Below are 27,761 nucleotides of genomic sequence, written 5' to 3'. Positions count from 1 at the left end.
ACACAGAGATACAAATGTCACACATTTGTATGATTAGGCAGCTTTTCCAAGCTAAACAAACACAAAAGCTCCAGAACTTTGGCCTTTCCCCCAACAAGACTCATAACCTATCACCTCTTCCTGGAGCCCCGAAATTGCAACTGTAACGTAACCTCTTCCTCAGTCCCCTGCCCAACACTGAGAAAATCAGAAATATCCCCCAATGTCTGTGATACTTATTCCTACTTTATCTATTAATTAAAAAGGCACTGTGTTCACCAAGGAATGTGTAAGCATATACTGCTAAAATTTTCTTTAAAAACTGAATGTTCAGGGTGGGTGCAGTGGCTCACATCTGTAATCCCGGCATTTTAGGAGGCCAACACAGATTGCTTGAGGCCAGGAGTTCAAGACCAGCATGAGCAACATAGCAAGACTCTGTCTCTACAAAAAATTTTTAAAATTAGCTGGAGGCATGGTGGTGCATGCCTGGAGTCTCAGCTACTCAGGAGGCTGAGGCAGGAGAATCACTTGAGCCTGGGAGGTCAAGGCTACAGTGAACCACGATCACGTCATTGCACTCCAGCCTAGGTGACAAAGCAAGACTCTATCTCTAAAAAAACAAAAATAAAAACTCTATGTTCATAAGGGTGCACAGAATATCTGTGTACTACAGGGAAGTGTACCAGAATGAGGTTCTGTTCCATTACCTTACCTTCCTATGTAACTTGGCCAAGTCACTTACCTTCTCTAGGCTTTAGTTTCCTCAGCCATAAAATGAGATGTGGAACTACATCAGGGATTATTCACCTAGTTCCAGATGCCTTGAGGAATTCAGGCATGTGCTTCAGGGTTCATAACTCCTCCTTCCTCTCAAACTTATATAAAAATTACCTGTTTGCATACATGAATTTTTCCGGAGGTAAAATCTATAGCTTATATCAAATTGTGTCACAACTGTGATAAAAAAAAATAACCATAGCTCATATTTTATTGAGCACATACTTCATGTTAGGCACTGTGCTAAGTCCTTACATATATTAATTCATGTAATACAATAATATTTTTAAAATTTTTGTGTATAACATATATAGTAGTGTATATATTTATGGGGTACATAAGATATTTTGATACAGGCATGCAATGAGAAATAAGCACATCATGGAGAATGGAGTATCCATCCCCTCAAGCATATATCCTCTGAGTTACAAACAATCCAATTACTCACTTTAACTTATCTTAAAATATACTTTTTGTTTTGTTCTGTTTTTTGAGATAGTCTTGCTCTGTCGTCTAGGCTGGAGTGTGGTGGTGCAATCTTGGCTCACTGCAACCTCCGCCTCCTGGGCTCAAGCGATTCTCCTGCCTCAGCCTCCCAAGTAGCTAGGACTACAGATGTGCACCATGCCAGGCTAATTTTTGTATTTTAGTAGAGAGGGCGTTTTACCATGTTGACCAGGCTGGACAAGTAGTAGGTCTTATTCAATTTATTTATTTATTTATTTATTTATTTTGGTACGCTCAAAGTAGATACTGTTATTATCCCCATTTTAGAGAAAGTAAATCAGAAAGAACCCAGGCTCTTAAACAACAATGCTAATAGAGGTGAGATCATCTCAAAGCCCTAAAATTCTATGTCCTTTCAATTTATACAATTCTCCTCTGGTTAAATTCTCTGTTCTGTTCTGCAATCTTTGGTCATGCCCCAAATACTATTATATCTTTACATAAACAACACCTAGATTACTCCTATCTGAAAAAAATCTCCTGGAACACCTAGATTATTACTATCTGAAAAAGAATATATTAGGTTAATCTGAGAAAAGGATCCAAAGGCACTTTCCAGCACCAGTCTCCAATGAGCTTTTTCTTTTACTATCTGGTGATTAACCAGAAGATGGATTTGGGTCTAATTACTAATTAAAGTCTAAGATCAAAGTAACAGTAAATATAGCCCGAGTGTCAGCCAGGAAAAGGGGATGCAGTGGCAGGAATAGCGTCTCACACTCCACTTACCAAATCAATGAGAAGATCCAGAAAGATGCATCAGTGCAAGCCTGGGTGTCCCATGTTGACTAACATCTCCCCTCACCCCTACCTCCTGAAAACCACTGACCACTGTGCAGACGAGCCCTGGATCACTCTTCACTTGAGATACAAAAGCTGGTTAAGGTATTAACCATCACCAACTCCAGGACAGAATAAGGAGTGAAAACTAAGTGAAACCTAGCTCCAATTTTTGTCGCGACTGGAACACGGGGTTCATTCAGCTACACCTGAAAACTGTTTTGCCGGCCAACCTCCTCATGCTAAATTACCCAGCGACATAACATTGCTTAATAAAAGGCTGCAAAGCAGAAGCGGACGTTGTTGGTTCTTTTCACAGGCTGTCAAAAAAACCTCCACATCTTAAAGGGAAGGTTGGGGAAACTTTATCCCCAACTCTCATGACCTTTCTCCAATTAGGCTGTGTAATGAGAAGAAAGGCAAACGAAGGAGAAAGGAGTTCGGAGGAACGGCCCTGGGTGCTGGCCTTTTCCAAAGGTGATGCAACAGGGTCAGACAGAAGAGGAGGAGGAGGAGGTGGGAGCTCCTGGGAAAGAAACACCGTGTCGGCGTTGGAAATCTAAGGGGGAATGGCTTAGCAGGACCGGCGGCAGGGTTATTTAGAAAGGGAGGGGCACAAGGTCTGGGAGAGAAGGGCGGTGAGAGGCCCGAAGGAAGGGGCACGGACCCAAAGGCCAGAGGAAGCAGAGGGAGCACAGACGGTTCGGGCAGGCAAGGGTGCGCTTCGAGGGGGCCTCGGAAAGACAGTCAGGGGAGCACGAAGTGACCTGCTCGGAGGTGTGGGAGGTGGGGACAGCAGGCCAGGAGAGCCCTCGAGGGGAGAGAAAAAGTCCAGGGGGCTGTTAGGGTGGGGGAGAGACTCGCGGCATCGGCGCCAGGGCAGACGGGCCCAGGGCGGGGGGAGCACAGAGCGGCGACAACGGTCGGCGACGGCGGGCGCGTGGGGAGGCTGTCCGGGCTCGAGTTGAGGCAGGGGCTGACACGGAGTCCCGGCTCGGGGCTGGAGAGAGGGAGGCCGGGCCCGGAGCGCGGCGTCAGGGAGGAGGTCGGAGAGGGTTAGGAAGGACCCGGGACCGCCGGGGGCTGGCGTTGGCGCTCTCACCGGGACAGGTGTTTCAGGATCTGCTTCTTAATGATCCCGGCCATGCCGGAGCCGCGGCCCGCGTGGAAGGCGGGTGGGCGGACAGCTGTGGCCTCTTCAGTTGTGGAGAAGAGGCGGCCCCCTCACCTCGCCGCGGCGTGACCACCGAACACTGCCGCTGCCGCAGCCGCCATGGCGCTCTCTCCCCTGCTCGGGCGCCTGGCGCTCCGCCAAGATCCCACCCACCCGCGCGGCGCCGCGGCAGCCGGCCCAGAGCGACGCGAAGATCGCGCGCCACCCACCGGCCTAGCTCGCGGCTGCCAGAGGCGCGCGCTGTGAGGGGCGGTGGCGCGCGTAGCGCCGGGGCGGGCGGGCTCGAGCCTCCTCCCTCCGCGCTCTCATCTCCCACTCTGATCTGAAAGGCTTCTTTCGCCTCTGAGGGGCGTGCGGTTCCTCTCGCATTCGGCAGTCGCCTGGAAGCCAAGGGGAAAGGCGGGGTAGTTGTAATTTTTGCAGAAATTCATTAGATCATTGCGCAGCTCCCGGATGCCAGCGGCCGCCGCTCATTTATTTCCCTCACACATTCACTCAGTATTTCTTGAGCACCAGCTGTACTCCAGGAATCAGGCTGGGGACGGAAAAGTAGTCTCAAGGACCTCACAGACCCTGAGAGGGGAGACGCAAACCAACCGCTGCGGTCAGCTGCTAAGGGCTTTGTGCTGCAGAGCTAGGAAGGGGACGCCCGTCAGTCATCCTCTTGGTGCCGCCCTTAGCCTCGGCTCCTGAACCGAAAGGCAAATAGTCACTTAAGACCTGAGCGGCGCACTGCAGAAGCACCCCCTCCTAAATGTGGGGTCAGAAGAAAATGAGACCGTCAGTTGTTAAAATGACCGAGGACTTCAGAGATCAGCTTCTTTACTGTGCAGATACGGAAAAGGAAGCCCAGGGAAGTAAGAGCTTTCCCAAGGTCACCTACTTAGGGCCACCTAGAGCTAGAATCCAAGTGTTCTGACTCCCAGTCAAGTGTTATTTCCACTCTATTTCACCCATACGCTTAAAAGTGTAACCCACATGCCGGCGACACCCGTAGACCCAATGGCAAAGATGGAAAGGTGACAGTTCTCTGGACTTAAGCCTTCAAGCAAAAACTTGGGGGGAAAAGAAAAAAGCTCTTGAGACAGCCTTATAGGAAGTCTGGCCACCAGCTAATATTACATTTTAATTGTAGTCATTCTTGCGTATATGTAATATAAAACCAAAGGCAATCAACCATGTCTGTCTCCCCAGTCCCTCAGCCATTTAGAGTGCTCCAAAACAATTGTTTCCCTCAAAACAATTACTCCCTAATTCCAGAGATAGTCTAAGCATAATGTTTTTTATTTTATTTTATTCTTTTTTTAAATGTTGAATTTTAAAAACAAATAATCAGGTCAGTCGCGCTGGCTCTCCCCTGTAATCCCAGCACTTTGAGAGGCCAAGACAGACGGATCGCTTGAGCCCAGGAGTTCAAGACCAGCCTAGGTACCATGACAAAATCCCAAGTTATCCGGGTGTGGTGGCACGTGCCAGTAATCCCAGCTACTTGAGAGGCCGAGGTGGGAGGATCCCTTGAGCCTGGGAGACATTGGTTGCAGTGGTGCACCACTGCACTCCAGTCTGGGCGACTGACCAAGACTGTCTCAAAAATACTAGACCATGTATTCCTATGCCTATCCCTTAGTCATAGTAAGTTCATTTTTTCCCTAAAGTCCCCAAAATATTATATAAAAGGGCAGCAAATCATCCTTGGCCCAGGTGCTTTACTACCCACTCCCCTCCAGTAGGACTGAATATTAATCGTCCCTCTGCCCACCTCTCACCAGAATATATAACAGGGACCAATAGGGCCTATGGAGAAGGTTTTTTTGCCAAGGTTATTGGTCATTGTTGCTTTATTCCAATTCAGTCCTCAGCCAGGGGGTCTCAAGCAATTTTTGCATTTCAGCCAGGGGGTCTCAAGCAATTTTTGCATTTCAGCCAGGGGGTCTCAAGCAATTTTTGCATTTCAGGCTTCCTTTCCTGGAGCACCCCAGCAAAGAAGATTGGACATCTGAATCAGCTATGTAAGGCAAAACCTACCTCATGCTCAGAGAGTCAGTATCCTCCCTGAATGCGTCATCATGCCTGTTGAATGAGTTATTTTTGTTGAATGCAAAAATTCGTGCTCTAAAAAATATGGCCTCTTTAGGGACCAGGAACTAGAAGAGTTGATACTCTCACCAACAGTATTAATGTGTTTATCCTTCCCTGCAATTCTAAGAATCCAAGACATACAAAGAAAAAAGAGATCTGAAGCCAATCCATTTTTTTTCAAATATTTTATATTGAGATGATTATAGATTAACATTCAGTTGTAAGAAATAATACAAATAGGCCGGGCGCAGTGGCTCATTCCTATAATCCTAGCACTTTGGGAGGCCAAGGCAGGCAGATCACTTGAGGTCAGAAGTTGGAGACCAGCCTGGCCAACTCCTGGTTGTTTACCAACAATGGTAAAACCCTGTCTCTACTAAAAATACAAAAATTAGCTGGGCGTGGTGGCACACACCTATAGTCCCAGCTACTTGGGAGGCTGAGGCAAGAGAATCGCTTGAACCCAGGAAGCAGAGGCTACAGTGAGTGGAGATCATGCCCCTGCCTGGGTAACAGAGCAAGACTCTGTAGCAAATAAAAATGATACAAATAAGTTATTGTATCCTTTACCTAGTTCTCCCCAATAATAACATCTTATAAAACTATATTGCAATATCACAACCAAGATATTGACATCAATGGATAATATACAGAACATGTCCATCACTGTTGCCCTTTTATTTTTATTATTTTTTTTTTGAGATGGATTCTCACTCTGTTGCCCAGGCTGGAGTGCAGTGGTGTAATCTCAGCTCACTGCAACCTCTGCCTCCCGGGTTCAAGCGATTCTCTTGCCTCAGCCTCCTGAGTAGGTGGAATTACAGGCGTGTGCCACCACATCTGGCTAATTTTTATATTTTTAGTAGAGACAGGGTTTGACCAAGTTGGCCAGGCTGGTCTCGAACTCCTGACCTAATGATCCACCCACCTAGGCCTCCCAAAGTACTGGGATTACAGGTGTGAGCCTCTGTGCTGGCTACTGTTGCCCTTTTATAATCACCCCAATCTTCCTCCAGTACCCACCACCTCCTTACCCCCAGCAACCACTGTGTTCTCCATTTCTATAATTTTGTAATGTCAATAATGTTATAGAAATGGAACTATACAGTACATAACCTTTGGGGATTGTACTTTTTCTTAGTAATTTAAAAAATTAATTTATTTTTAGTTATCACTTTTAGAAATGGGGTCTCACTCTGTTGTTGCCCGGGCTGGAATGCAGTGGTGCAATCGTAGCTCACTACAGCCTCTACCTCCTGGCCTCAAGTGATCCTTCCACCTCAGCTTCCTGAGTGGCTGGGACTACAGGCACATGCCACCATGCCTGGCTAATTGTTTTATTTTTGGTAGAGACTGCATCTTGCTATGTTGCCCAGGCTGGCACTGAACTCCTGGGGTCAAGTGATCCTCCCACTTCAGCCTCCCAAATAGCTGAGATTATAGGTGTGAGCCACCATGTGTTCAGCCTGATGGTACTTTTTCCATCAGCATAATTCTCTGGAGATTCATCCAGGTAGTTATGTGTATGAATAGTTTGTTTCTTTTAACTAATGAGTAGTTTTCCATGATATAGATATACCAGTTTGTTTAACCATTCACCTGCCAAAGGACATCTGGGCTGTTTCCAGTTCATTATTATTACAAATAAGCCTGCTATAAATATTTGTGTACAGGTGTTTATGTGAACATAAGTTTTCATTTTGCTAGGATAAGTGCCTAGGAGCTGGGTTGTATGGTAGTTGAGTGTTTATCTAAAAACTGCCAAGCTGGTATTCAGAATGACTATATCATTTCACGTTCCCACTAGCAGTGTCTAAGTGATCCAGTTTCTCTGTATCTTCACCATCATTTGATGGTGTCACTGTATTTATTTTAGTCATTTGATAGGTGTGTAGTGATAGCTCATTGTAGTTTTGATTTGTATTTCCATAATGGCAATGACACTGAATACCTTTTCATGTATTTGCCATCTATGTATCTTCTTCAGTGAAATCCCTCTTCATGTCTTTTGCCCACATTCTAATTGGATTTTATTTATTTATTTATTATTTTTTTTGAGACGGAGTTTCGCTCTTGTTACTCAGGCTGGAGTGCAATGGCACGATCTCGGCTCACCGCAACCTCCACCTCCTGAGTTCAGGCAATCCTCCTGCCTCAGCCTCCTGAGTAGCTGGGATTACAGGCACACGCCACCATGCCCAGCTAATTTTTTGTATTTTTAGTAGAGATGGGGTTTCACCATGTTGACCAGATGGTCTCGATCTCTTGACCTTGTGATCCACCGGCCTCGGCCTCCCAAAGTGCTGGGATTACAGGCGTGAGCCACCGTGCCCGGCTGGATTTTCTTTTTTTATTCTTGAGTTTTGAGAGTTCTTTATATATTCAGAATACTAGTCTCGTTAGATATGTCATTTGCAAATTTTTTTTTTTTTTTTTGAGGCAGGGAGTCACTCTGTCATCCAGGTTGGAGCGCAGTGGCATGATCACACCCATTGCAGCCGTGACCTCCAAGGTTCAAACAGTCCTCCATCTGAGCTCCCTATACCAACCCGAATAGCTGGTACTACAGGCATGTGCCATCACACCCAGCTAATTTTTGTATTTTCTGTAAAGAGAGAGTTTCACCATATTGCCCAGACTGGTCTCAAATTCCTGGGCTTGAGTGATCCATTCACGCTGGCCTCCTGAAGTGCTGGGATTACAGATGTGAGTCACAGGACTGGGCCTTGGAAATATTTTCTCACAGTCTGTAGCTTTTTTCCTCTTAATATGTGTTTTGTGTCCAAGAGTGATCGCTCACGACTGTAATTCTAACACTTAGAAGGTGACGTAAAAAGATCACTTGAAGCCAGGGTTTCAAGACCAGCCTAGGTAACAACAATAACAAATTAAAATTAATTTTAAAACCAGGTGTTTTGTAGGGCAATAGTTTTTAATTGTGACAAAAAAATCAATTTTTTATTTGGCATGATCTCTCAGCTCACTGCAACCTCTGCTTCCCAGGTTCAAGCAATTCTCCCTGCTTCGGCCTCCGGAGTAGCTGGGATTACAGGTGCCTGCCACTGCACCCAGCTAATTTTTGTATTTTTTAGTAGACATGGGGTTTGGCCATTTTGGCCAGGCTGGTCTTGAACTCCTGACCTCAGGTGATCCACCCATCTTGGCCTCCCAAAGTGTTGGGATTACAGGTGTGAGCCACCGCATACAGCCAAAATTCAGTTTTTAAATGTTTCTTTTTCTGGATCATGTTTTGTTGTCAAATATAAGAACTCTGCCTAGCCCTACATCCCAAAAATTCTTTTTTTTCCCTAAAACTTTTATAGTTTTTTATATTTTACATTTTGTCCATGTGAACCATTTCAAATCTTTTTTTTTTTTATTTGTTTGTTTATTTTTGAGATGGAGTCTGCTGCCCAGGCTGAAATACAATGGCATAGTCTTGGCTTACTGCAACCTCTGCCTTTTGAGTTCAAGCGATTCTCCTCCCTCAGCCTCCCAAGTAGCTGGGATTACAGGTGCCCAACACCACACCCAGCTAATTTTTGCATTTTTAGTAGAGACAGGGTTTCACCATGTTGGCCAGGATGGTCTCCAACTCCTGACCTCGTGATCCGCCCACCTCAGCCTCACAGTGCTGGGATTACAGGTGTGAGCCACCGCACCTGGCCAAGAGTTTAAGTTTTATACTTCACTGAATATGAACAATACCAATGGCTTCCTTTCTAGATGCTTTCCCTGGAAATATGCTACTTTTACAGCTTAGTTATGTAACAAACAGAATTCTATAAACACCTTCTGGGCCAGGCGCAGTGGCTCACTCCTGTAATCCCAGCACTTTGGGAGGTCAAGGCAGGAGGATCACTTGAGCCCAGGTCAAAGCTGTAGTAAGCTATGACTGAGCCCCAGCCTGGGCAATAGAGACCCTATCTCAAAAAATAAAAAACCTTCTGTAACATAGAAATCTGTGTAATTTTACCAATGCCACAGAAAATTTTCAGTCTAGGTGCAGTGGCTCACATCTATAATCCTAACATTTAAGGAGGATAAAGCAAAAGGAATGCTTGAAACCAGGAGTTCCAGACTAGCATGGCCAATATTGTGAGATAATATCTCTAATCTAAAGTTGTTTTGGGTTTTTTTTTTTTGAGATGGGGTCTTGCTGTATCACCCAGGCTGGTTCGTAATGGTGCAATCTCAGCTCACCACAATCTACGCCTCCCGGGTTTGAGTGATTTTCTCACCTCAGCCTCCTGAGTAGCTAGGATTACACACACACACCATCATGTCCAGCTACTTTTTGAACTATCTGTCTGTCTGTCTATCTGTCTATCTAGAGATGGAGTTTCTTGTTGCCCAGGCTGGAGTGGAGTGCAACGGTGCGATCTCGGCTCACCACAACCTCTGCCTCCCAGGTTCAAGCGATTCTCTTGCCTCAGCCTCCCGAGTAGCTAGGATTACCAGCATGCCTGGCTAATGTTGTATTTTTAGTAGAGATGAGGGTTCTCCTTGCTGGTCAAGCTGGTCTCGAACTCCTGACCTCGGGTGATCCGCCCACCTCAGCCTCCCAAAGTGCTGGGATTACAGGTGTGAGCCACTGTGCTTGGCCTAATTTTTGTATTTTTAGTAGAGATGGGGTTTCACCACACTGGTCAGGCTGGTCTGAAACTCCTGACCTCAGGTGATCCACCTGCCTTGGCCTCCCAAAAGTGCTGGGATTACAGGCGTGAGCCACCATGCCTGGCCTTAAAGTTATTTTTTTTTAAAGGAGAAACTTTTCAGATTATTTGAGCCCAAGAGAGAGGGGAGCTGAGAGAAAGGAGAAGCTGAGGTTAGGATAGTTCTTGCCATTCTTGGCTGACAGACACACACATGAACTATTTTCCCTTACTTCAGCATAAAAGACTTAAAATTTTCCACTTACTATACAAAGTGTTATTCATGTGAAAAATTAACCAAGCTGTTTAGTGGTTTAACCAACAAGCTCTACAAGTGCTAGATTAGTCCTGCATACAAGATGACTTTAGTAAATAAAGGGAGGATGCCTTTATTTACTAAAGAGATTTGCTATAGCTAAGGAAAAAGAATCTCATGCAGAGGACATGAAGAGATAATGAACTAGAGAAACAGAACTGCAATGTTTCGTTTCTTTTTCTTTTTTTAGTGCTTATTTCACTGCATCATTTCTTTTATACACAGAGAATACAGAGGGGAGGAAAAAGGGAAAACACTTTTAACTAAAAGAGTTGACAGTTTTATTTTTACATTTCCCAATACAAATGAAAACTGCATCTTTTTGCCCCACCTCTCCCCTCCAAAACTATTCTCTTTGATCAGACAGGGGAGCAAGTCTTCCTTATGCTGTTTAGAAAACCCAGCATCACAGCAGCATGATCTCCTGGTGAAGCCGAACAGGTAATATAAAACTGACAGAATGAGGCCTCCCCTCTATCCTTATCTGTCTGGTCGAGTCATTCCAGGCCGAGTGGGCACCATCATGGGACGGGCAGGAGGTCTCATCATTGGGGGCCCAGGCATCATTGGCATATGGCCTCCCATGGGTGGCCTCATTCCAGGAGCTGCAGGATAAAACAAAGAAGATGGAAAAAAAGGGGAGTCAGAAAAAACCATTTAGGGAGAGTTTTATGGGACTTCAATTAAAAACAAAAAATGTAGCCCCCCCTTGCAAAATGCTGGAAAAAAGACATACGTGACAGAAGAAATGCAACAAATTTATCACATCTGTAAATTACTTAGACATTCTCAAACAAAAAACAAAAAGGTCAACACAAGAATCATATGGGAATCATGATGTAATGATAGTGAGGGGGAACTACTAACAGACTGCTTTCCAGAAATCACCAGGGACACTAGTTCCCTAAATCGACCTTTTTTTCTTACTCAGGGAAATTCACAACTAAGTCACAGGTTTTTCAGTCAGCTCTTTTAATCAGTTATATCCACCTATATATAACCAGGAGCTATTTCATGAATGTACACAGGCACAGAGGACAATCTTACCACTAAGCGTTTGTTCGGAGTTGTAGGAAAGGTGAGCAGGAGGCCCATGCTGAGAACCTGTTAGTAACCATACTTAGCTCAAGTCAATAAAAATAATAGGCAATAAAGTGATTTATAACAATTATCGCACATAAAAATCTGATTTTTCTAATGCATTTCAGAAACTATTAATGAATGTTTTTAAGTGTCCCATCAATAAACCAGCCAAATAAATAAGCCAGGGAGGGGAGGGCAAGCAGAAGGGTAGGGGAGGAACACAGGCAGTTTCAATGGAATTGATAATGTTCTACTTCTCAGCTGGGTGGTGGATTCATGGATATTCATTTTACTATTATGCCCCATAATTTCATGTTATCAATATTATTTTTAAATATCAAATTTTACCAATTTATTTTTAACTAAATAATTTTGAGTAAAGCTTTGCAGCAAAGGTACAAGAGAAAACTATATTCAAACTTGAATATAGCCTTATCACAAATGGTGAAACACAAAAATATGCAAAGACACAAAATCCAACAGGTACAGAATTTAAGACCAATTTAAACAGGAACAGAAAATACTACTAACTTCTAAATACCACATAAAGGCCCATGCTTAACCTATATTTAAGAATTTCTTAGAAGAAATGGATGGACATAAACCAAAGATTAAAAACTGGGCACCTGAAAACTTGTTTTCTTTGGTCTCCATAGCGGATTTACTTTTAATCAGTTGGTAACATTGGGATTTCATACAGAAGTCTAGATTCCTTTTTTCTTTTAAATTTATTATTATGAAAATGTTCAAACATACACAAGAATAGTAAAGAAGAATAGAATGAACATCCATGTATCCATCATCCAGCTTTAACAATTATCCACTCACGGACAACTTTATCTATAATCCCACCCATTCCTATCCCAGTGCAACCTCCAACTACTCAATTATTTTAACACAAATCCCACTATCTTATCATTTTATCCTGGCTTGAAAAAACAGAAAACAAAAAGCAGACTCAGGAGAAAAGGCAACACCAAGCCTTATTCTCGAATGTCAACCATAGGCTGAAGTTGAGTTCCAGAAGCCTTCTTTAGATGAATCTGTATTCCTCAGTTACCACATCCCTAAAAACTCTAAGAATTTGAATTTGTGACCCTGATTTCAGATGCTAAAGCCACTGAAGTCATTTGATTGTGTTTTGGGCTCACAAGTCAGCAAGGCAGGAGCTCTCTTTATCTATACTCTCCCCGATACCCACAGCAGATATACTGATAATTCTGGCCAGGAAGCCACTCTATAATAACTTTGCAGCTTGTATTTCCAGAGTAGTTGGAGGCGTCGGCCACATCTGTTCCCAAACCTGATTATGTCCGATGTAGTTATTACTCTAATTATATATATAATTTAAGTTTTCTGCAAACCAATTAAATGAGTGTGAAAAGAGAACAGTTTCTAAAACTAACTTGATACTTAGACTCTTAGATACTTAGATAAGTCACCAAAAAATGTTCAAAAATTTTGTAGGCAAAATAATAATAAAAGATTGGAACTAGGACTCAGATCACTTGAAAGAAATGAAACTAAAGTTGGTGAACGATGTGTTACAGTTATGGCTTATTGGTTTATGCAATAAATATATAGTGTTCCAATCATTAGACACACTCTCAAAGCAAAGGACCTGTTCGCATATCAGAAATATTTGCAAATTGGTGTATGTTTAAATTTACATTAAAATAAAATGTTTGAAGCCTAAGTTTTTCCCCTCCTTAAATAAAAAACCAACTACCAGGCTGAAAGCCTTTTTAATATAATGATGAGGCCAAGTTAATCTGCAAGATTAAACAAGCAACAAGAAGTGGCTCTGCTCCAAATCAAAACTGAGAAAATGTAATGTATCTATAATCTTCCCTCTCCTCTCAAAATGAAACAAGCTTATCTACTCTTCTCTTCACTGTACATAAATGGCCAAAAGCCAGGATGAGGCAAGTAAACAGAGAGAAGAAATGAAAAACAGAGGCAACCTGTCCTGCTTTTAGTAGCACAAGGTCACTGGATACCATTCATTTATACTGATAAATCAAGTATTTCTTTTTGTGTAAATTACCATTAATGACTGACCAAATTTAATTTGTTATAATAGTACAGGCAGACAGCTAATTAAGAATTCCATTAAACTGGAAAAAAAACACAATGGAGCAAACTAAAAAGACATCTAAACTTACCAGGTCCCACCGGCATCATCCCAGGAGGAGGAGGGCCCATCATTGGCATCATGGGAGGGCCCCCCATATGGGGTGCTGGCATCATACCAGGGCGAGGAGGACCCGCTGAAATAAAGAATGGGGCCTGTGGTTAAGGTGTGCTCATATATTAATATTTTCTCTTCTTAATCAAACTAAAAGGATCTCATGAACTCCTTCAAATTCTGAAAGAACAGACCTTTTATGGTTTCTTTTTAGAATAGCAGATCCACAAAAATCACATGCCATAAAACATTGATCTACGAATAAAAAGCAAGAACAAGCCTGCCTAGACAGAAGAATAAAATAAAGTTAGATTTTCTAGGTTAAGAAAAAATTGAGATTTTAATTAAAAAAAAAAAAAAATGGGGGGTGGAGAGGTTTTACCTTCTATAGAACTCCTGACAAAAAGCTGATGAACTTAGGCCACAAGTGTCTAATTTCAGATGACTTTGTAAAAAATAAAAACACGGTTTTAAAAGATTCTTTGGAAATACAAAAACTTATATGCAGGGATATTCCTGACAGTATCATTTACAATAGCTAAAATTTGGAACAACTGAAATATCCAATAAGAAAAGAGCAAGGTAAATTAGTACATTCATACCATAGACTATTCTGCTATCAAAAATAGAGTTGAGTGCTAGCCAGTCAAGGCAGAAAGGAGAGAGAAGAAACCCTGCAGTTGCTATGGGCTGAGGCCTGACCAGGTCCCAGGATGTCAGGCGTCCAGAAAAGGTTTGGCAGGCTATTAGTGGTCCACCTACATTAGAGTGCAACTATTACAAACAGCCTGCTTCCCTAGGTTTATACCCGTGATTGTGTGCAAGACTGAGTCTAGGTCTCTGAATGTGATTTCAGTCTGAACCCTCCCAGGAAAGCCACAGTACAGTACGACCTAGTACAGCACTCAGTCTCCTCTTGTCTGCCACACAGAAACAACAAACTTTCCCAGAAAGCTGGGCCTATGATCCACTCCACTTTCCCACTTTCAATGATCTAATTCTTATCTTCTGTTTTTTTTTTTTTTCAGTCTTGCTGTGTTGCCTAGGCTGGTGTGCAGTGGCACAATCTCAGCTCTCTGCAACCTACGCCTCCTGAGTTCAAGCAACTCTCCTGCCTTAGCCTCCTGAGTAGCTGGGACTATAGACATGCACCACCATGCCTGGCTAATTTTCATATTTTTAGTAGGAACAAGGTTTCACCATGTTGGCCAGGCTGGTCTCAAACTCCTGATCTCAGGAGACAGAGTTTCAGGAGACCCATCTGCCTTGGCTTCTCAAAGTGCTGGGATTACAAGTGTGAACCACCACGCTCAGCCTAATTCTCATCTTTCATAAGATACAGATTTTGGTGTTAGGTGGGTTAGAAAATAGGGCAAAAGACAAGGAGTTTATCAGCAATTTCAGTCCTCCATTGCTGTATTCATAGCAGTAAATAATTTAATATACCTAGCAACTCCTATTCATATATTAGCTCATCGAATCAGAGGTTCATTCCGAGCTTTCTTTCCATTTAAGTCTGTCTCAGATTCACACTTGGGATGCCATAAACACAATATCTTAGTGACAATGCAATCAAAAGTTAACTCTAAGCCGCGCACGGTGGCTCAAGCCTGTAATCCCAGCACTTTGGGAGGCCGAGGAGGGTGGATCACGAGGTCAAGAGATGGAGACCATCCTGGTCAACACGGTGAAACCCCATCTCTACTAAAAATACAAAAAATTAGCTGGGCATGGTGGCGTGTGCCTGTAATCCCAGCTACTCAGGAGGCTGAGGCAGGTGAATTGCCTGAACCCAGGAGATGGAGGTTGCTGTGAGCCGAGATCACACCATTGCACTCCAGCCTGGGTAACAAGAGCGAAACTCTGTCTCAAAAACAAAAAAAGTTAACTCTAAAGTTATTTTAGAAATTATACCACTAAAGTCGTTTTCTATTACTACCTGCATCTATATTCAACATTTATATATTGATATATTTATATTACTAGCTACATATAAATTCAAGAGCATTTGAAAGCCAAAGGTGAGATAATCTAACATAATCAAAGGATAGCCTGCCCAGTCACACCCCTTAAAAGTTTAAACTTACGAAGACTTGGGGGAGGTGGTATCATCGCCCCTGCAGGAGGAGGAGCAGAGAATGGAGTAGGAGGTATCTTTCCTTGTTGAAATGCAGCCGCTTTGGAAATGAGGGTGAGGAAAAAAAAAGATGAATAAGAATTCAACAACCAAATAACTAAAATGCCACTTTCTTTTAAGTCTTTAATGGTTCCAATTACTTTATTCTTGCTAGTTTTTTTTTTTTAATCTATTATACTTTAAGTTCTGGGGTATGTGTGCAGATCGTGCAGGTTTGTTAACAGGTGTACACATGCCATGGTGGTGGTTTGCTGCATCCGTCACCCCATCTTCTACATTAGGTATTTCTTCTAATGCTACCCCTCCCCAATTCCCCCACCCCCTGCTATTCCTCCCCCTAGGCCCCGGCGTGTGATGTTCCCCTCCCTGTGTCCATGTGTTCTCGCTGTTCAACACCCACTTATGAGTGAGAACATGCGCTAGTTTTCATCTAAAGCTACTATATCATGGTTCTACAGTTTTAAAATCATTTTCAGGTATTCACCAGCTAAAATTGCAAATAATTGATTTGTTGATTTACATTTTCTACTTAGCAGTTCTATGGTTAAATTAAATAAGGGAGACTGGAGTAAAAATTTCCTGTGTATCAATATCTTCTCTTTTTTTTTTTTTTGAGACAGAGTCTCACTGTCACCCATGCTGGAGTGCAGGGATAATCACAGCTCATGACAGCCTCAACCTTCCCGGCTCAGGTGATCCTCTCACTTCATCCTCCTGAGTAGCTACAGGTGTACAGCACCATGCCTGGCTAACTTTTCTACTTTTTGCAGAGATGGGGTTTCTCCCTATTGCCCAGGTTGGTCTCAAACTCCTGAGTTCATGTGATCCACCCACCTCGGCTCCCCAGAGTGCTAGGATAATAGGCATGAGCCACCACATCTGGCTCTATCAGTATCTTTTACCAAAGAAGAACAATCTTCTTTAATTTGTAGATGTGGTTTATAACCAATTCAAGCCATTCATAGTTTTGTTTGAAAAAGTATAAGACATGCCCCAAAAGCTAGGCTTTATGAAATTTCCATCCTTCCTATGTATGCTGTCCTAGGTAAAAATAATACACCAAGTTGGTTTACCAGTTTGGAAATCAATGCACTAAACTAGGAGACTTAAAAGAAACAACGATTTCAAACTATAAGCTTGCCCCAAAAAAGATTATGATTTTTCAAAAGTCTAATACAATCAATTTTTAATTTTTTTTTTCAGATAATGAGGCACAAGAGAAACTGAAGATCATCTATATTTGATTTTGGAAAAGAATCACAAATAAATTTTAAAGTACACACTAATAAAGTCTATTCCTGACATAAGTTCCTGCCAATATAGTGCTGTCTACAGGTCATCTACTTCACTCCGACCAAGCCAAAGGAAGTCAAATTACTCAAGTCAATTACTGATGATTCATTGGATCATATCCAAAAAAGTGACCTAGCAGAGATTTATGAATAGCTTATTATCCATATGCCTCTGAATAAAGCCTGTGGATCTCAGGGATTATATCCCAACATGGACTTTTTAATCAAGAAGGCCTCTCTCACATCCTTTGTAGGAGGATGGCTTCTAAAGGCTGAAGTGGGGAAAGCAAAGTCACTGGCTCAGCAGCAGACTCTGTCAACATAATCATGGATTTCATGGGGTGTGTCCCCGAAGGGCTCTCCTAGTCTTCTCAAAAAGTCCTCCACTAAAAATGTTTATTCTGACTAGCCTTACAACAAAACAAAATCAAGGCCGGGCGCGGTGGCTCACACCTATAATCCCAGCACTTTGGGAGGCCGAGGCAGGAGGATCACGAGGTCAAGAGATCGATACCATCCTGGTCAACGAGGTGAAACCCTGTCTCTACTAAAAATACAAAAATTAGCTGGGCATGGTGGTACGCACCTGTAGTCCCAGCTACTCGGGAGGCTGAGGCAGGAGAATTGCTTGAACCCAGAAGGCAGAGGTTGCGGTGAGCCAAGATCGTGCCACTGCACTCCAGTCTGGGTAACAACAGCAAAACTCCGTCTCAAACAAAAACAAAAACATGTATTCAAGCCGAATGCAGTGGCTCATGCCTGTAATCCTGGCACTTTGGGAGGCGGAGGCAAGAGGATCTCTCGAGCCCCAGAGTTCAATACTAGCTTGGGTAACATAGTGAGACCCCCGTCTCAACAAAAAATAAAGATTAACTGAGCATGGTGGTGTGCACCTGTAGTCCCAGCTACTTGGGAGGCTGAGGGAAGAGGAATGCTTGAGCCCAGGAGTTCAAGGCTACAGTAAGTTATGATTGGGCCATGGCACTCCAGACTGGGCAACAGATTATGCTCTTAAAAAAAATAAAAACTTAAAAAAGAAAAAAGTTTATTCATCCTTTTTTTTTTTGGAGACGGAGTCTCACTCTATCACCAGGCTGGAGGACAGTGGCATGATCTTGGCTCATCACAATCTCCGATTCCCTGGTTCAAGCAATTCTCCTGCCTCAGTCTCCCAAGTAGCTGGGAGGCACCCGCCACCATGCCAAGCTAATTTTTGCATTTTTAGTAGAGATCGAGTTTCACCATCTTGGCCAGGCTGGTCTTGAACTCCTGATCTTGTGATCTACCCGCCTTGGCCTCCCAAAGTGCTGTGATTACAGGCATGAGCCATGGCACCCTGCGAGACTCGGTCTTTTAAAAAAATTGGGGCCAGGAGTGAAAAAAACAAAATAAAATAAAAAAATTGGGGCCAGGCATAGCAGCTCATATCTATAATCCCAGCACTTTGGGAGGCTGAGGCAGGCAAATCACTTGAGGTCAGCAGTTCGAGACCAGCCTGGCCGAACTGGTATAAAAACCCCATTTCTACCAAAAATACAAAAAAATTAGCTGGGTATGGTGGCATGCACCTGTAGTCCCAGCTACTCAGGAAGCTGAGGCAGGAGAAACACTTGAACCCAGGAGGTAGAGGTTGCAGTGAGCCAAGATCGTGCCACTGCACTCCAGCCTGGGCAACAGAACAAGACTCCATCTCAAAAAATAAATTAAATAAATTTTTAAAAATTGGGACAATGTTTGAGGTTTGCTCCATAATAATCCAGGAAGGAGAAAGGCAGTAGATGACAACATTCAGTGGCTCTCTCGGCCAGAAACAATTTTGCCTCCCAGGGACACTGCACAATGCCTGGAGATATTTTTAGTAGTCACAACTGGAGGTTGGTACTGGCATCTAGTTGACAGATGCCAGGGATGTTGTTAAACATCCTGCAACTCACAGAAAGACCCCCACAGCAAAGGCTCATCCAGGCTTAAATGCCAACAGTATCAAGGTTGAGAAAACTAGAATAAATGCGACAAGAGTGCTACAGTTAAGCAACAGGAAGTGAAGGGTGAGGAAATTCAGAATTGGAAATTCATTAAGCTTGTCTATTTTATTTGAAAATTTTCATAATAGTGTTGCCTCATAATTTATTATTATTGTTTTTTGAGATGAAGCCTCACTCTGTTGCCCAGGCTGGAGTGCAGTGTAGCGGTACAAACTTGGCTCGCTGCAACCTCCACCTCCTGGGTTTGAGGGATTCTCCTGCCTCAGCCTCAGCCTCCCAAGTAGCTGGGACTACAGGCATGCCCCACCACGCCCAGCTGAATTTTCAGTATTTTTAGTAGAAATGGGGTTTTACCACGTTGGCCAGGCTTGTCTCGAACTCCTGTCATCAGGTGATCTGACCACCTCCTCCTCCCAAAGTGCTGGGATTAGAGGCATGAGCCACCATGCCTGTCCGGTTTTGCCTTTTCATTATTTTTTTAAATTAAAAAAAAAAATTTTGGTGTGCCCGCGGAGTAGACATCATGAGCAAAGCTCACCCTCCCGAGTTGAAAAAATTTATGGACAAGAAGTTATCATTGAAATTAAATGGTGGCAGACATGTCCAAGGAATATTGCGGGGATTTGATCCCTTTATGAATCTTGTGATAGATGAATGTGTGGAGATGGCGACTAGTGGACAACAGAACAATATTGGAATGGTGGTAATACGAGGAAATAGTATCATCATGTTAGAAGCCTTGGAACGAGTATAATGGCTGTTCAGCGGAGAAACCCACGTCCTCTCTCCATAGGGCCTGTTTTACTATGATGTAAAAATTAGGTCATGTACATTTTCCTATTAGACTTTTTGTTAAATAAACTTTTGTAACAGTCAAAAAAAAAAAAAAAAAAAAAAAAATTTTTGAGACAGTCTCACTCTGTCACCCAGGCTAGAGTGCAGTAGAGTGATCTCAGCTCACTGCAACATCCACCTTTTGGGTTCAAGCGACTCTCCTGCCTCAGCCTCCTGAGTAGTTGGGATTAGTAGTGTTCAACACCATGCCCTGCTCATTTTTGTATGTTTAGTAGAGACAGGGTTTCCCCATGTTGGCCAGGATGGCCTCCAACTCCTGGCCTCAAGTGATCTACCCACCTAGGCCTCCCAAAGTGCTGGGATTACAGGCATAAGCCACTGTACCCAGCCTTTGCTTTTTCAAAAAGGCACATCACAAAGCCCATATGGCTGGCCAGCTCAGAGTACAATGAATGATTAAGAGAGGCCGTGATGCTGGGCACAGTGGCTCACACCTGTAATCCCAGCACTTTGGGAGGCCAAGGTGGGCTGATCACAAGTTCAGGAGTTCAAGACCAGCCTGACCAACATGGTGAAACCCATCTCTACTAAAAATACAAAAATTAGTTGGGCATACTGGCACACACCTGTAATCCCAGCTGCTCGGGAGGCTAAGGCAGGAGAATCGTTTGAGCCCAGGAAGCAGAGGTTGCAGTGAGTTGAGATGGTGCCACTGCACTCCAGCCTGGGCAACAGAGTGAGGCTCCATCTCAGAAAAAAAAAAAAAAAAAAGGCCGTGGTTCAAATATACCAGGATGATCTAAAGTAAAAATGCAACATCTCCTTCTGTTAGCGCCCTGGACCTGACAAGCCAGAACAACAAAATATTCCTAACAAAAAGAGTATGGGATGTATAACAGGGGTCCAAAATGTATCGACTATTTTGTTATAACAAATAGTTTCTTTTTGACTAGTACTCTGTCAAGACTACAAATTAGAAATCTAAATATGATCTCAAACTATTTGGGCAAAACCACAAACCCACTCCCCACCTGCTCCTGTTAGAATAGGAACACACTTCTAAAACCTGTGGATTACTACAAAGGGGCTTTATATAAATTTGCTACAAGATCTGGTCCATGTCCATAGATAAATGTTAGGCAACTCCATTCTTTTCTGCCTCATTTTGCCATCTAACCTTATTGTTGTCTCAGCTCTAACCTCAATAATGTGTTCCTATATCCTTGGGAAACCAATGACCTTCCACTTCTTTCATACAACGTATCCAAATGCTCCTATTTATCATTCAGAATGTGTTGCCTCTGTGAAAAACAACAGAGACAGGGACAAGAAAGAATAGGGCCATTTTACCACATCAGAACAAGAGACTGAAACATACTTGTTTTGTCAATCAGGCTCTGAGCCTGCTCTTCCATCCATTTCTGATAGTAGTCTTTCACATTCTCTTTGTGTTTCCTACCACTGCAGTGTGTCTTTCTCACAGATGGCTGTAAAATAAAAAGATCATATCACATGTAGAAACAAATGTCCAACACTAAAACTTAAAGTTTTACCTTTATATAAGTAGCATTAGCTGGCTGCTACAGTATTACTTATAAACATTATCCAGCAATGTACTGTGGTAAATTTTTTTATATATTATCTAGACCAGAGGTCAGCAAACTATGGCCCATAGGCCAGCCACTGGCTTTTTTTTTGTTTGTTTTTTTAAAAAAGGCCAGGCGCTGTGGCTCACCCCTGTAATCTCAGCACTTTGGGAGGCTGAGGATGGCAGATCGTTTGAGGTCAGGAGTTCAAGATCAGCCTGGCCAACATAGTGAAACCCTGTCTCTACTAAAAATATAAAAATTCGCTGGGCATAATGGTGGGCACCTGTAATCCCAGCTACTTGGGAGGTTGAGGCAGAAAAATCACTTGAAACCAGGGGAAGAAAGTTGCAGTGAGCTCAGATTGTGCCATTGCACTCCAGCCTGGGCGATAAGAGCAAAACTTCATCTCAAAAAAAAAAAGTATTGGAACACAACCACATTTATCTCTGCCTTTTTTTTTTTTGAACAGGATCTTGCTGTTACTCAGGCTGGAACGCAATAGCACGATCTCGGCTCACTGCAGCCTCAACCATTCAGGTTCAAGCAATCACCCCAGCTCAGCCTCCTGAGTCGCTGGGACTAGAGACACGAGCCACTATGACCAGCCAACTTTTTAATTTTTTGTAGAGATGAGGTCTCACGACGTGGCCCAGGCTGGTCTCAAACTCCTAACCTCAAGTAAACCTCCCACCTTGGCCTCCAAACATGCTGTGAGCTGACTGGTGGGAGCCACAGAGCCCAGCACATTTATTTCTATACTGGCTATGGCATCTCTCTACAAGGCAGAGTTGAGTAACTGCAGCAAAGGCTGTCTGTACCCAAACCTAAAATAATTATATTCCAACACATTAAGAAAAAAATGTGCAAGTCACTGATCTAGAACACAGGGCCATTTTAATGTCCTTTCTTAGGTTATTCCATGGCAAAATAATATAGCTTACATACAGTTAAATAACATTATGAAAATATGTTCTTTTCAATGACTAGGGGTCTAGAGTATAAACGCTATACAAATCACATAGAGCACTTTGTCGATAGTCCACTAATCCTTTTGTTCTTTAATAGCTTTATTGGGGTATAACTGACATACAATAAGCTCCACATTCAACCTTCTTTTAAGTTAACATTTACTGAACACTCACTATGTGTCAGGCACCCCTGACACATAGTATGACTATGTACTTTGCAGTGTCTCAATCTTCATGAAAATCACATGTGCATGTCACAACGGACTACTATTCAGAAAGAACAAATCACTGACATTTGCAATAGGAATGACTCTCAAAAACATTATACTGAGCAACAGAAGTCACACATAAAAACTATAGGGCCGGGAACTGTGGCTCACATCTGTAATCCCAGCACTTCGGGAGGCTCAGGCAGGTGTATCACTTGAGGTCAGGATTTCAAGGCTAGCCTGGACAACATGGTGAAACTCTGTCTACTAAAAATACAAAAATTAGCTGGGCAAGGTGGTGAATGCCTGTAATCCCAGTTACTCAGGATGTTGAGGCAGGAGAACTGCTTAAACCTGGGAGGCGGAAGTTGCAGTGAGCCGTTATTGCACCACTGCACTCCAGCCTGGGCAACAGAGTGAGATTCTGTCTCAAAAAAAAAAAAAAAAAGGTATATACTATATATGGCAGATTGCATTCCCAGGAAGTTTGAAAACCAGTAACACTAATCTTTATTAAAGAAAACCAAGATCAATGGAGGTTAGGGGTACAGGAGACTAACTGCAAAGGAACACAGGAGAGCTTTCTGGAGTGATAAAAACATATTGTATCTTTTTTATTTTATTGTTGGGGATGGCATCTCACACTGTCACCCAGGCTGGAGTGCAGTGGCCTGAACACAGCTCACTGCAGCCTCAACCATCCAGGCTCAAGCAATCCTCCTGCCTGAAGAAACGCAACTCTCATTCAGATGCTCCTCATTGCTGCCTAACTACCTTGCTACTGCTATACTCACTCATTCTTGACATGACTACCTCAGAGGCAACAGATACTGAAAAGAGACTGTCTTTTCAGTCTGCATTTCAAATTACTGCTCTGCCAGCTGGGCAACATAGCGTCTCTTCGAAAAACAATTAGCCTGTTGTGGTGGCTCACATCTGTGGTCCCAGCTACTTGGGAGGCTGAGGTGGAAGGGACGTTTGAGCCCAGGAGATCAAGGTTACAGTGAGCCAAGATTGTGCCACTATACTCCAGCCTGGATAACAAAGCAAGATCCTATCTCCAAAAAAAAAATTGTTCCTTATCCTCCTAACCACTGCTTACATTAATACAACAACGATGCCTTAAAGCCTAAAAACAAAATCATGACTAACAGCCAGGCGAGGTGGCTCATGCTTGTAATCCCAGCACTTTGGGAGGCCGAGGCAAGTAGATGACCTGATGTCAGGAGTTCGAGACCAGTCTGGCCAACAAGGCAAAACCCTGTCCCTACTAAAAATACAAAAATTAGCTGGGTATGATGGCTCACACCTGTAATCCCAGCTACTTGGGAGGCTGAGGCAGGAGAATCACTTGAACCTGGAAGGTGGAGGTTACAGTGAGACAAGATCGTGCCATTGCACTCCAGCCTGAGTGACAGAGCAAGATTCTGTCTCAAAAAAAAAAAAAAGAATGGAGCGAACCTGTCACTTCAAGGAGATCAATGGATAGTATTGACAATGACAGAATTTGAGCTATAAAGCAAATATCAGAATTTCAGAAAATCTTATCTGCCACCATAAGCTTGACCGCTTCCCAATACTTAAGGGTGGTTACGATTAGACTGTGACATTATTAACGTGGGTTGTCATTACCTAATCAAATGTGTCCATATTTGAAGCCTGGCACTAACTCAACTCAATCAACATTTTCCAAATAACCAATGCACATTACAAAATCGTAATACTAGAAGATCTACTCAAGTGCAAGATAAACTACTAAATTTTTTTTTTTTTTAAGACTGAGTCTTGCTCTGTCACCAGGCTAGAATGCAGTGGCGCAATCTCAGCTCACTGCAACCTCCACCTCCTGGGTTCAAGCGATTCTTCCACCTCAGCCTCCCGAGTCGCTGGGACCTCAGGTGCTAATTTTTGTATTCTTAGTAGAGATGGGGTTTCACCATGTTGGCCAGGATGATCTTGATCTCATGACCTCGTGACCCGCCCACCTCGGCCTCCCAAAGTGCTGGGATTACAGGCATGAACCACTGCCAATTTTTTTTTTTTTTTTTTTTTAAGACAGGGTTTCACCATGTTGGTCAGGCTGGTCTTGAACTCCCGACCTCAGGTGATCCACGCGCCTTGGCCTCCAAAGTGCTTGGATGACAGGTGTGAGCCACCACACCACGCCCGGCCCACAATTTTTTTTTTTTTTAAGAGACAGGGTTACACTACACATTGCCCAGGCTGGTCTCAAATTAATAAACTTAAGTAATCCTTGCACCACAGCCTTCCAAGTAGCTGGGACTTAATGTAATTGTATGAAAAGTTTCATACAATTTCAGATTCCATATTGCAAATAACCACGTGTTGAGTTGCAGTACAAAAATATCCACAAATATCTAACAAGGCTATTAATGTACTCCTTTTTTCAACTATATACCCTGTGAGGTTGAATTTTCTTCATATACTTCAATCAAAAAATATATTGCAACAGATTTTATGCTGAAATCGTTGAGAATCCAGCTGTTTTCCACTAAGTCAGGCATGAGCATTTTGCAAAAATGTTAAAACAATGCCATTCTTTGTACTACTTTGTGGAAAATTGCTATTTTTCATGTCTAAAATGTTATACTACATGTAAAAAGCTTAATTTTAAGTGAATAAGCATTTTTTTGTTTATTATTATTATTGAAGCAGGGTCTCGCTCTGTCACCTAGGCTGGAGTACAGTGGCACATCATAGCTCCCTACAACCTCAAACTCCTAGACACAAGAGATCTTCCCACCTCAAGTCTTCAGCCTTCCCACCTCAGTCTTCAGATTAACAGGGACTACAGGCACACACCACCGCACCCAGCTAATATCTTTGTCTGTAGAGATAGCAACTCGCTATATTACCCAGGCTGTTCTGTACTCCTGGCTTCAAGTGATCCTCCCACCTCAGCCTCCCAAAGTTCTGGGATTACAGGTATGCGCCACTAACCCTGGCCAAATTTTTACATTTTAATTTCAAATACAGAAAATATTGACAGATATAATCCACATAACCCAATTTTAAAAATACATATAACCGGCCAGGTGCAGTGGCTCATGCCTGTAATCCTAGCACTTTGGGAGGCCAAGGTGGGTGGATCATTTGAGATCAGGAGTTTGAGACCAGCCTGGCCAACATGATGAAACCCTGTCTCTACTAAAAATACAAAAAAATTAGCCAGGCGTGGTGCCAGGTGCCTATAGTTCCAACTACTTGGGAGGCTGAGAGCAGGAGAATCACCTGAACCCAAGAGGCAGAAGTTGCAGTGAGCTGAGATTGTGCCACTGCATTCCAGCCTAGGCGACAGAGCGAGACTCTGTCCAGAAAACACACACACACATATATATATGTACATATCTCGAAATAATTTTTAAGAGTATAAAGAAGCTGGGTGCAGTGGCTTACGCCTGTAATCCCAGCACTTTGGAAGGCCAAGTTGGGAGGATAACCTGAGGTCAGGAGTTCGAGACCAGCCTGATCAACAAGGCAAAATCCTGTCTCTACTAAAAATACAAAAAATTTTCTGGAGGTGGTGGCAGGTGCCTGTAATCCTAGATATTCAGGAGGCTGAAGCAGGAGAATCACTTGAACCCAGAAAGCAGAGGTTGAAGTGGATGACATCCTGTCATTGCACTCCAGGGTGGGCAACAAGAGCGAAACTCCTCCTCAATAAAACCCGAAAAAACAAGTGTAAAGGGACCCTAAGGCCAACAAGTTTGAGCACTGCTGGTATAAAAGCTCTGGAGACAGACTGCCTAGGCCCATCTTCCAGCTCTATACCACTTACTGGTTTTGTGGCATCTAGTCAATTATTTATTCACTCTGCCTCAATGTCCTCCTTGGTAAAGTAGAGATAAAAGTACTAACAGGCCAGGTGCAGTGGGTAAGGCCTGTAATCCCAACACTTTGGGAGGCAGAGGTGGGCGGATCACCTGAGGTCAGGAGTTGCAGACCAGCCTGGACAACATGGAGAAATCCTGTCTCTACTAAAAATACAAAATTAGCTGGGCGTGGTGGCACATGCCTGTAATCCCAGCTACTCAGGAGGCGTAGGCAGGAGAATCACTCGAATCCGCGAGGCGGAGGTTGCGGTGGGCCGAGACCACACCATTGCAAACCAGCTTGGGCAACAAGGGCGAAACTCCATCTCAAAAAAAAAAAAAAAATTCTACTTCAGCTGCTGTTATTATTTGCTAAGCAGTTTTTTTGTTTGTTATCCAGGCTGGAATGCAGTGGCCTGATCATGCCACACTTAAGCCTGGACCTCAAGCGATTCTCTCACCTCATCCTCTTGCATAGCTGGGACTACAGGTACATCACTTTGCCCGACTTATCAAGCAGTTTTTAGTCAAAGTTACAGGAAAGGTCGGAAAATAATCTCCAATAGTTTCTCCAAGCAGTAGACCTTAAACCTCAGCAGGTGGTAAAGTACAAACTTGCATCTTTAAAAAAAAACACAAAACTCATTTCATTATTACACATTAGGCTTTTTGAAACTGAATAGATACGCCACTTACAGAGTCATGGGTGAGGTATGTATCGCAGTAGTCACAATAAAACCTGAAAAGAGGTGGAAGAGAAAAAGAGAAGATGACAACCAGTTAGATACCCATCCACGGAAGCGCTGTTCATGGAAGATAAAAACAAAGAAACAAACAAAAAGCCCGACCTCGTCAGGACTCAAAGGTGTCAGACAAAGCGTCGTCACATAAACCAGGCTTTTTTTGTTGCCTTAAGCGGGATCCATCTCCATTCTAAAAAAAGGGTGTCTACCCTCTTCCATCTTCCTACCTCCGTCCACCCGCCCAGATCCTCTCCTATCCCTCGAGGTTTCAGAAACCAGAAACAGCTCTCCGCTCCTGCATGAGGGCCACAACTAGTCACTACCATCACCCTCAAATTTCAGGGCCCCACTCACTTGGGCATGTTGCTCGGCAAGCCGTTGGCCACTCCGTTCCGTGACGCCCGGAAATGACGCACACAGCCAGTGCCGACACCGCGGAAGCCCAAGAGACTAGCGCGAAAACTTTGAAGCCCTACCCTCCTGCTGCCGAGCGAGGGGCGGGGCTTTTCCTTTCCTTCCTTTCGCTTATAGGAGGGCGGAAAGGAGGAGTACTACGGAACGCTACGAGGTTCAAGCCCATTTAATCTTGTTTCTCGATGCTTCCGGAAGAGCTTATTTATTCTTTCTCTAAATATCTAATGAGTCTCTGCCGCGCGCCTGGCGCTGCTA

At 43.3% G+C, this 27,761-nt stretch overlaps 3 protein-coding genes and 1 long non-coding RNA gene across 10 annotated transcripts in view; 2 read left to right on the top strand and 2 right to left on the bottom strand.

Moving 5' to 3' along the window:
- Positions 1 to 3,359, bottom strand: part of BLTP3A (bridge-like lipid transfer protein family member 3A) — a 76,907-nt gene extending 73,548 nt beyond the window's left edge. Inside the window, exon 1 of one of the 2 annotated variants that reach the window (XM_002746456.6) lies at positions 3,149 to 3,359. In XM_002746456.6, coding sequence (XP_002746502.3) covers positions 3,149 to 3,192 — 44 coding nt within the window. In that variant the 5' untranslated portion in view covers positions 3,193 to 3,359. Of the gene's footprint in view, positions 1 to 1,995; positions 2,968 to 3,148 lie in introns of those variants that run through there. The other variant, XM_035295364.3, reaches the window with a different exon arrangement.
- LOC103792405 (uncharacterized) lies at positions 2,449 to 16,999 on the top strand. Of its 2 annotated transcripts, none has more exons than XR_001910978.4 (3): positions 2,449 to 2,523; positions 16,299 to 16,370; positions 16,882 to 16,999. It is a non-coding gene; the product is annotated as an uncharacterized LOC103792405 (long non-coding RNA). The 2 variants fall into 2 exon arrangements; XR_008480627.2 differs by lacking the exon at positions 2,449 to 2,523 and adding an exon at positions 2,672 to 2,763.
- SNRPC (small nuclear ribonucleoprotein polypeptide C) lies at positions 10,528 to 27,481 on the bottom strand. Of its 5 annotated transcripts, XM_035295412.3 has the most exons (8): positions 27,447 to 27,481; positions 27,046 to 27,088; positions 26,811 to 26,970; positions 21,129 to 21,237; positions 15,629 to 15,718; positions 13,519 to 13,623; positions 11,318 to 11,374; positions 10,528 to 10,875 (listed from the first exon to the last, which is right to left on the bottom strand). In XM_035295412.3, the coding sequence occupies exons 3-8, from the start codon at positions 26,823 to 26,825 to the stop codon at positions 10,751 to 10,753; spliced, it is 501 nt and encodes a 166-aa protein (XP_035151303.1). In that variant the 5' UTR covers positions 26,826 to 26,970; positions 27,046 to 27,088; positions 27,447 to 27,481; the 3' UTR covers positions 10,528 to 10,750. The 5 variants fall into 5 exon arrangements, with proteins under 5 accessions (XP_035151303.1, XP_078225159.1, XP_078225158.1 ...); XM_078369033.1 differs by lacking the exon at positions 11,318 to 11,374 and having other exon boundaries at positions 27,320 to 27,481; XM_078369032.1 differs by lacking the exon at positions 11,318 to 11,374.
- On the top strand, positions 19,456 to 19,785 carry LOC108591158 (small nuclear ribonucleoprotein G). The gene has a single exon (XM_035295415.3). It carries the CDS (start codon positions 19,479 to 19,481, stop codon positions 19,707 to 19,709), a length of 231 nt encoding a protein of 76 aa, XP_035151306.1. The 5' UTR covers positions 19,456 to 19,478; the 3' UTR covers positions 19,710 to 19,785.
- Positions 27,482 to 27,761: the final 280 nt, after the last annotated feature.

This window comes from Callithrix jacchus, chromosome 4 (assembly GCF_049354715.1).
Source record: "Callithrix jacchus isolate 240 chromosome 4, calJac240_pri, whole genome shotgun sequence".
NCBI classification, from domain to species: domain Eukaryota; kingdom Metazoa; phylum Chordata; class Mammalia; order Primates; family Cebidae; genus Callithrix; species Callithrix jacchus.
The sequence above is the reverse complement of the archived record's forward strand: the minus strand, read 5'-3'. Positions and strand labels throughout refer to the sequence as shown.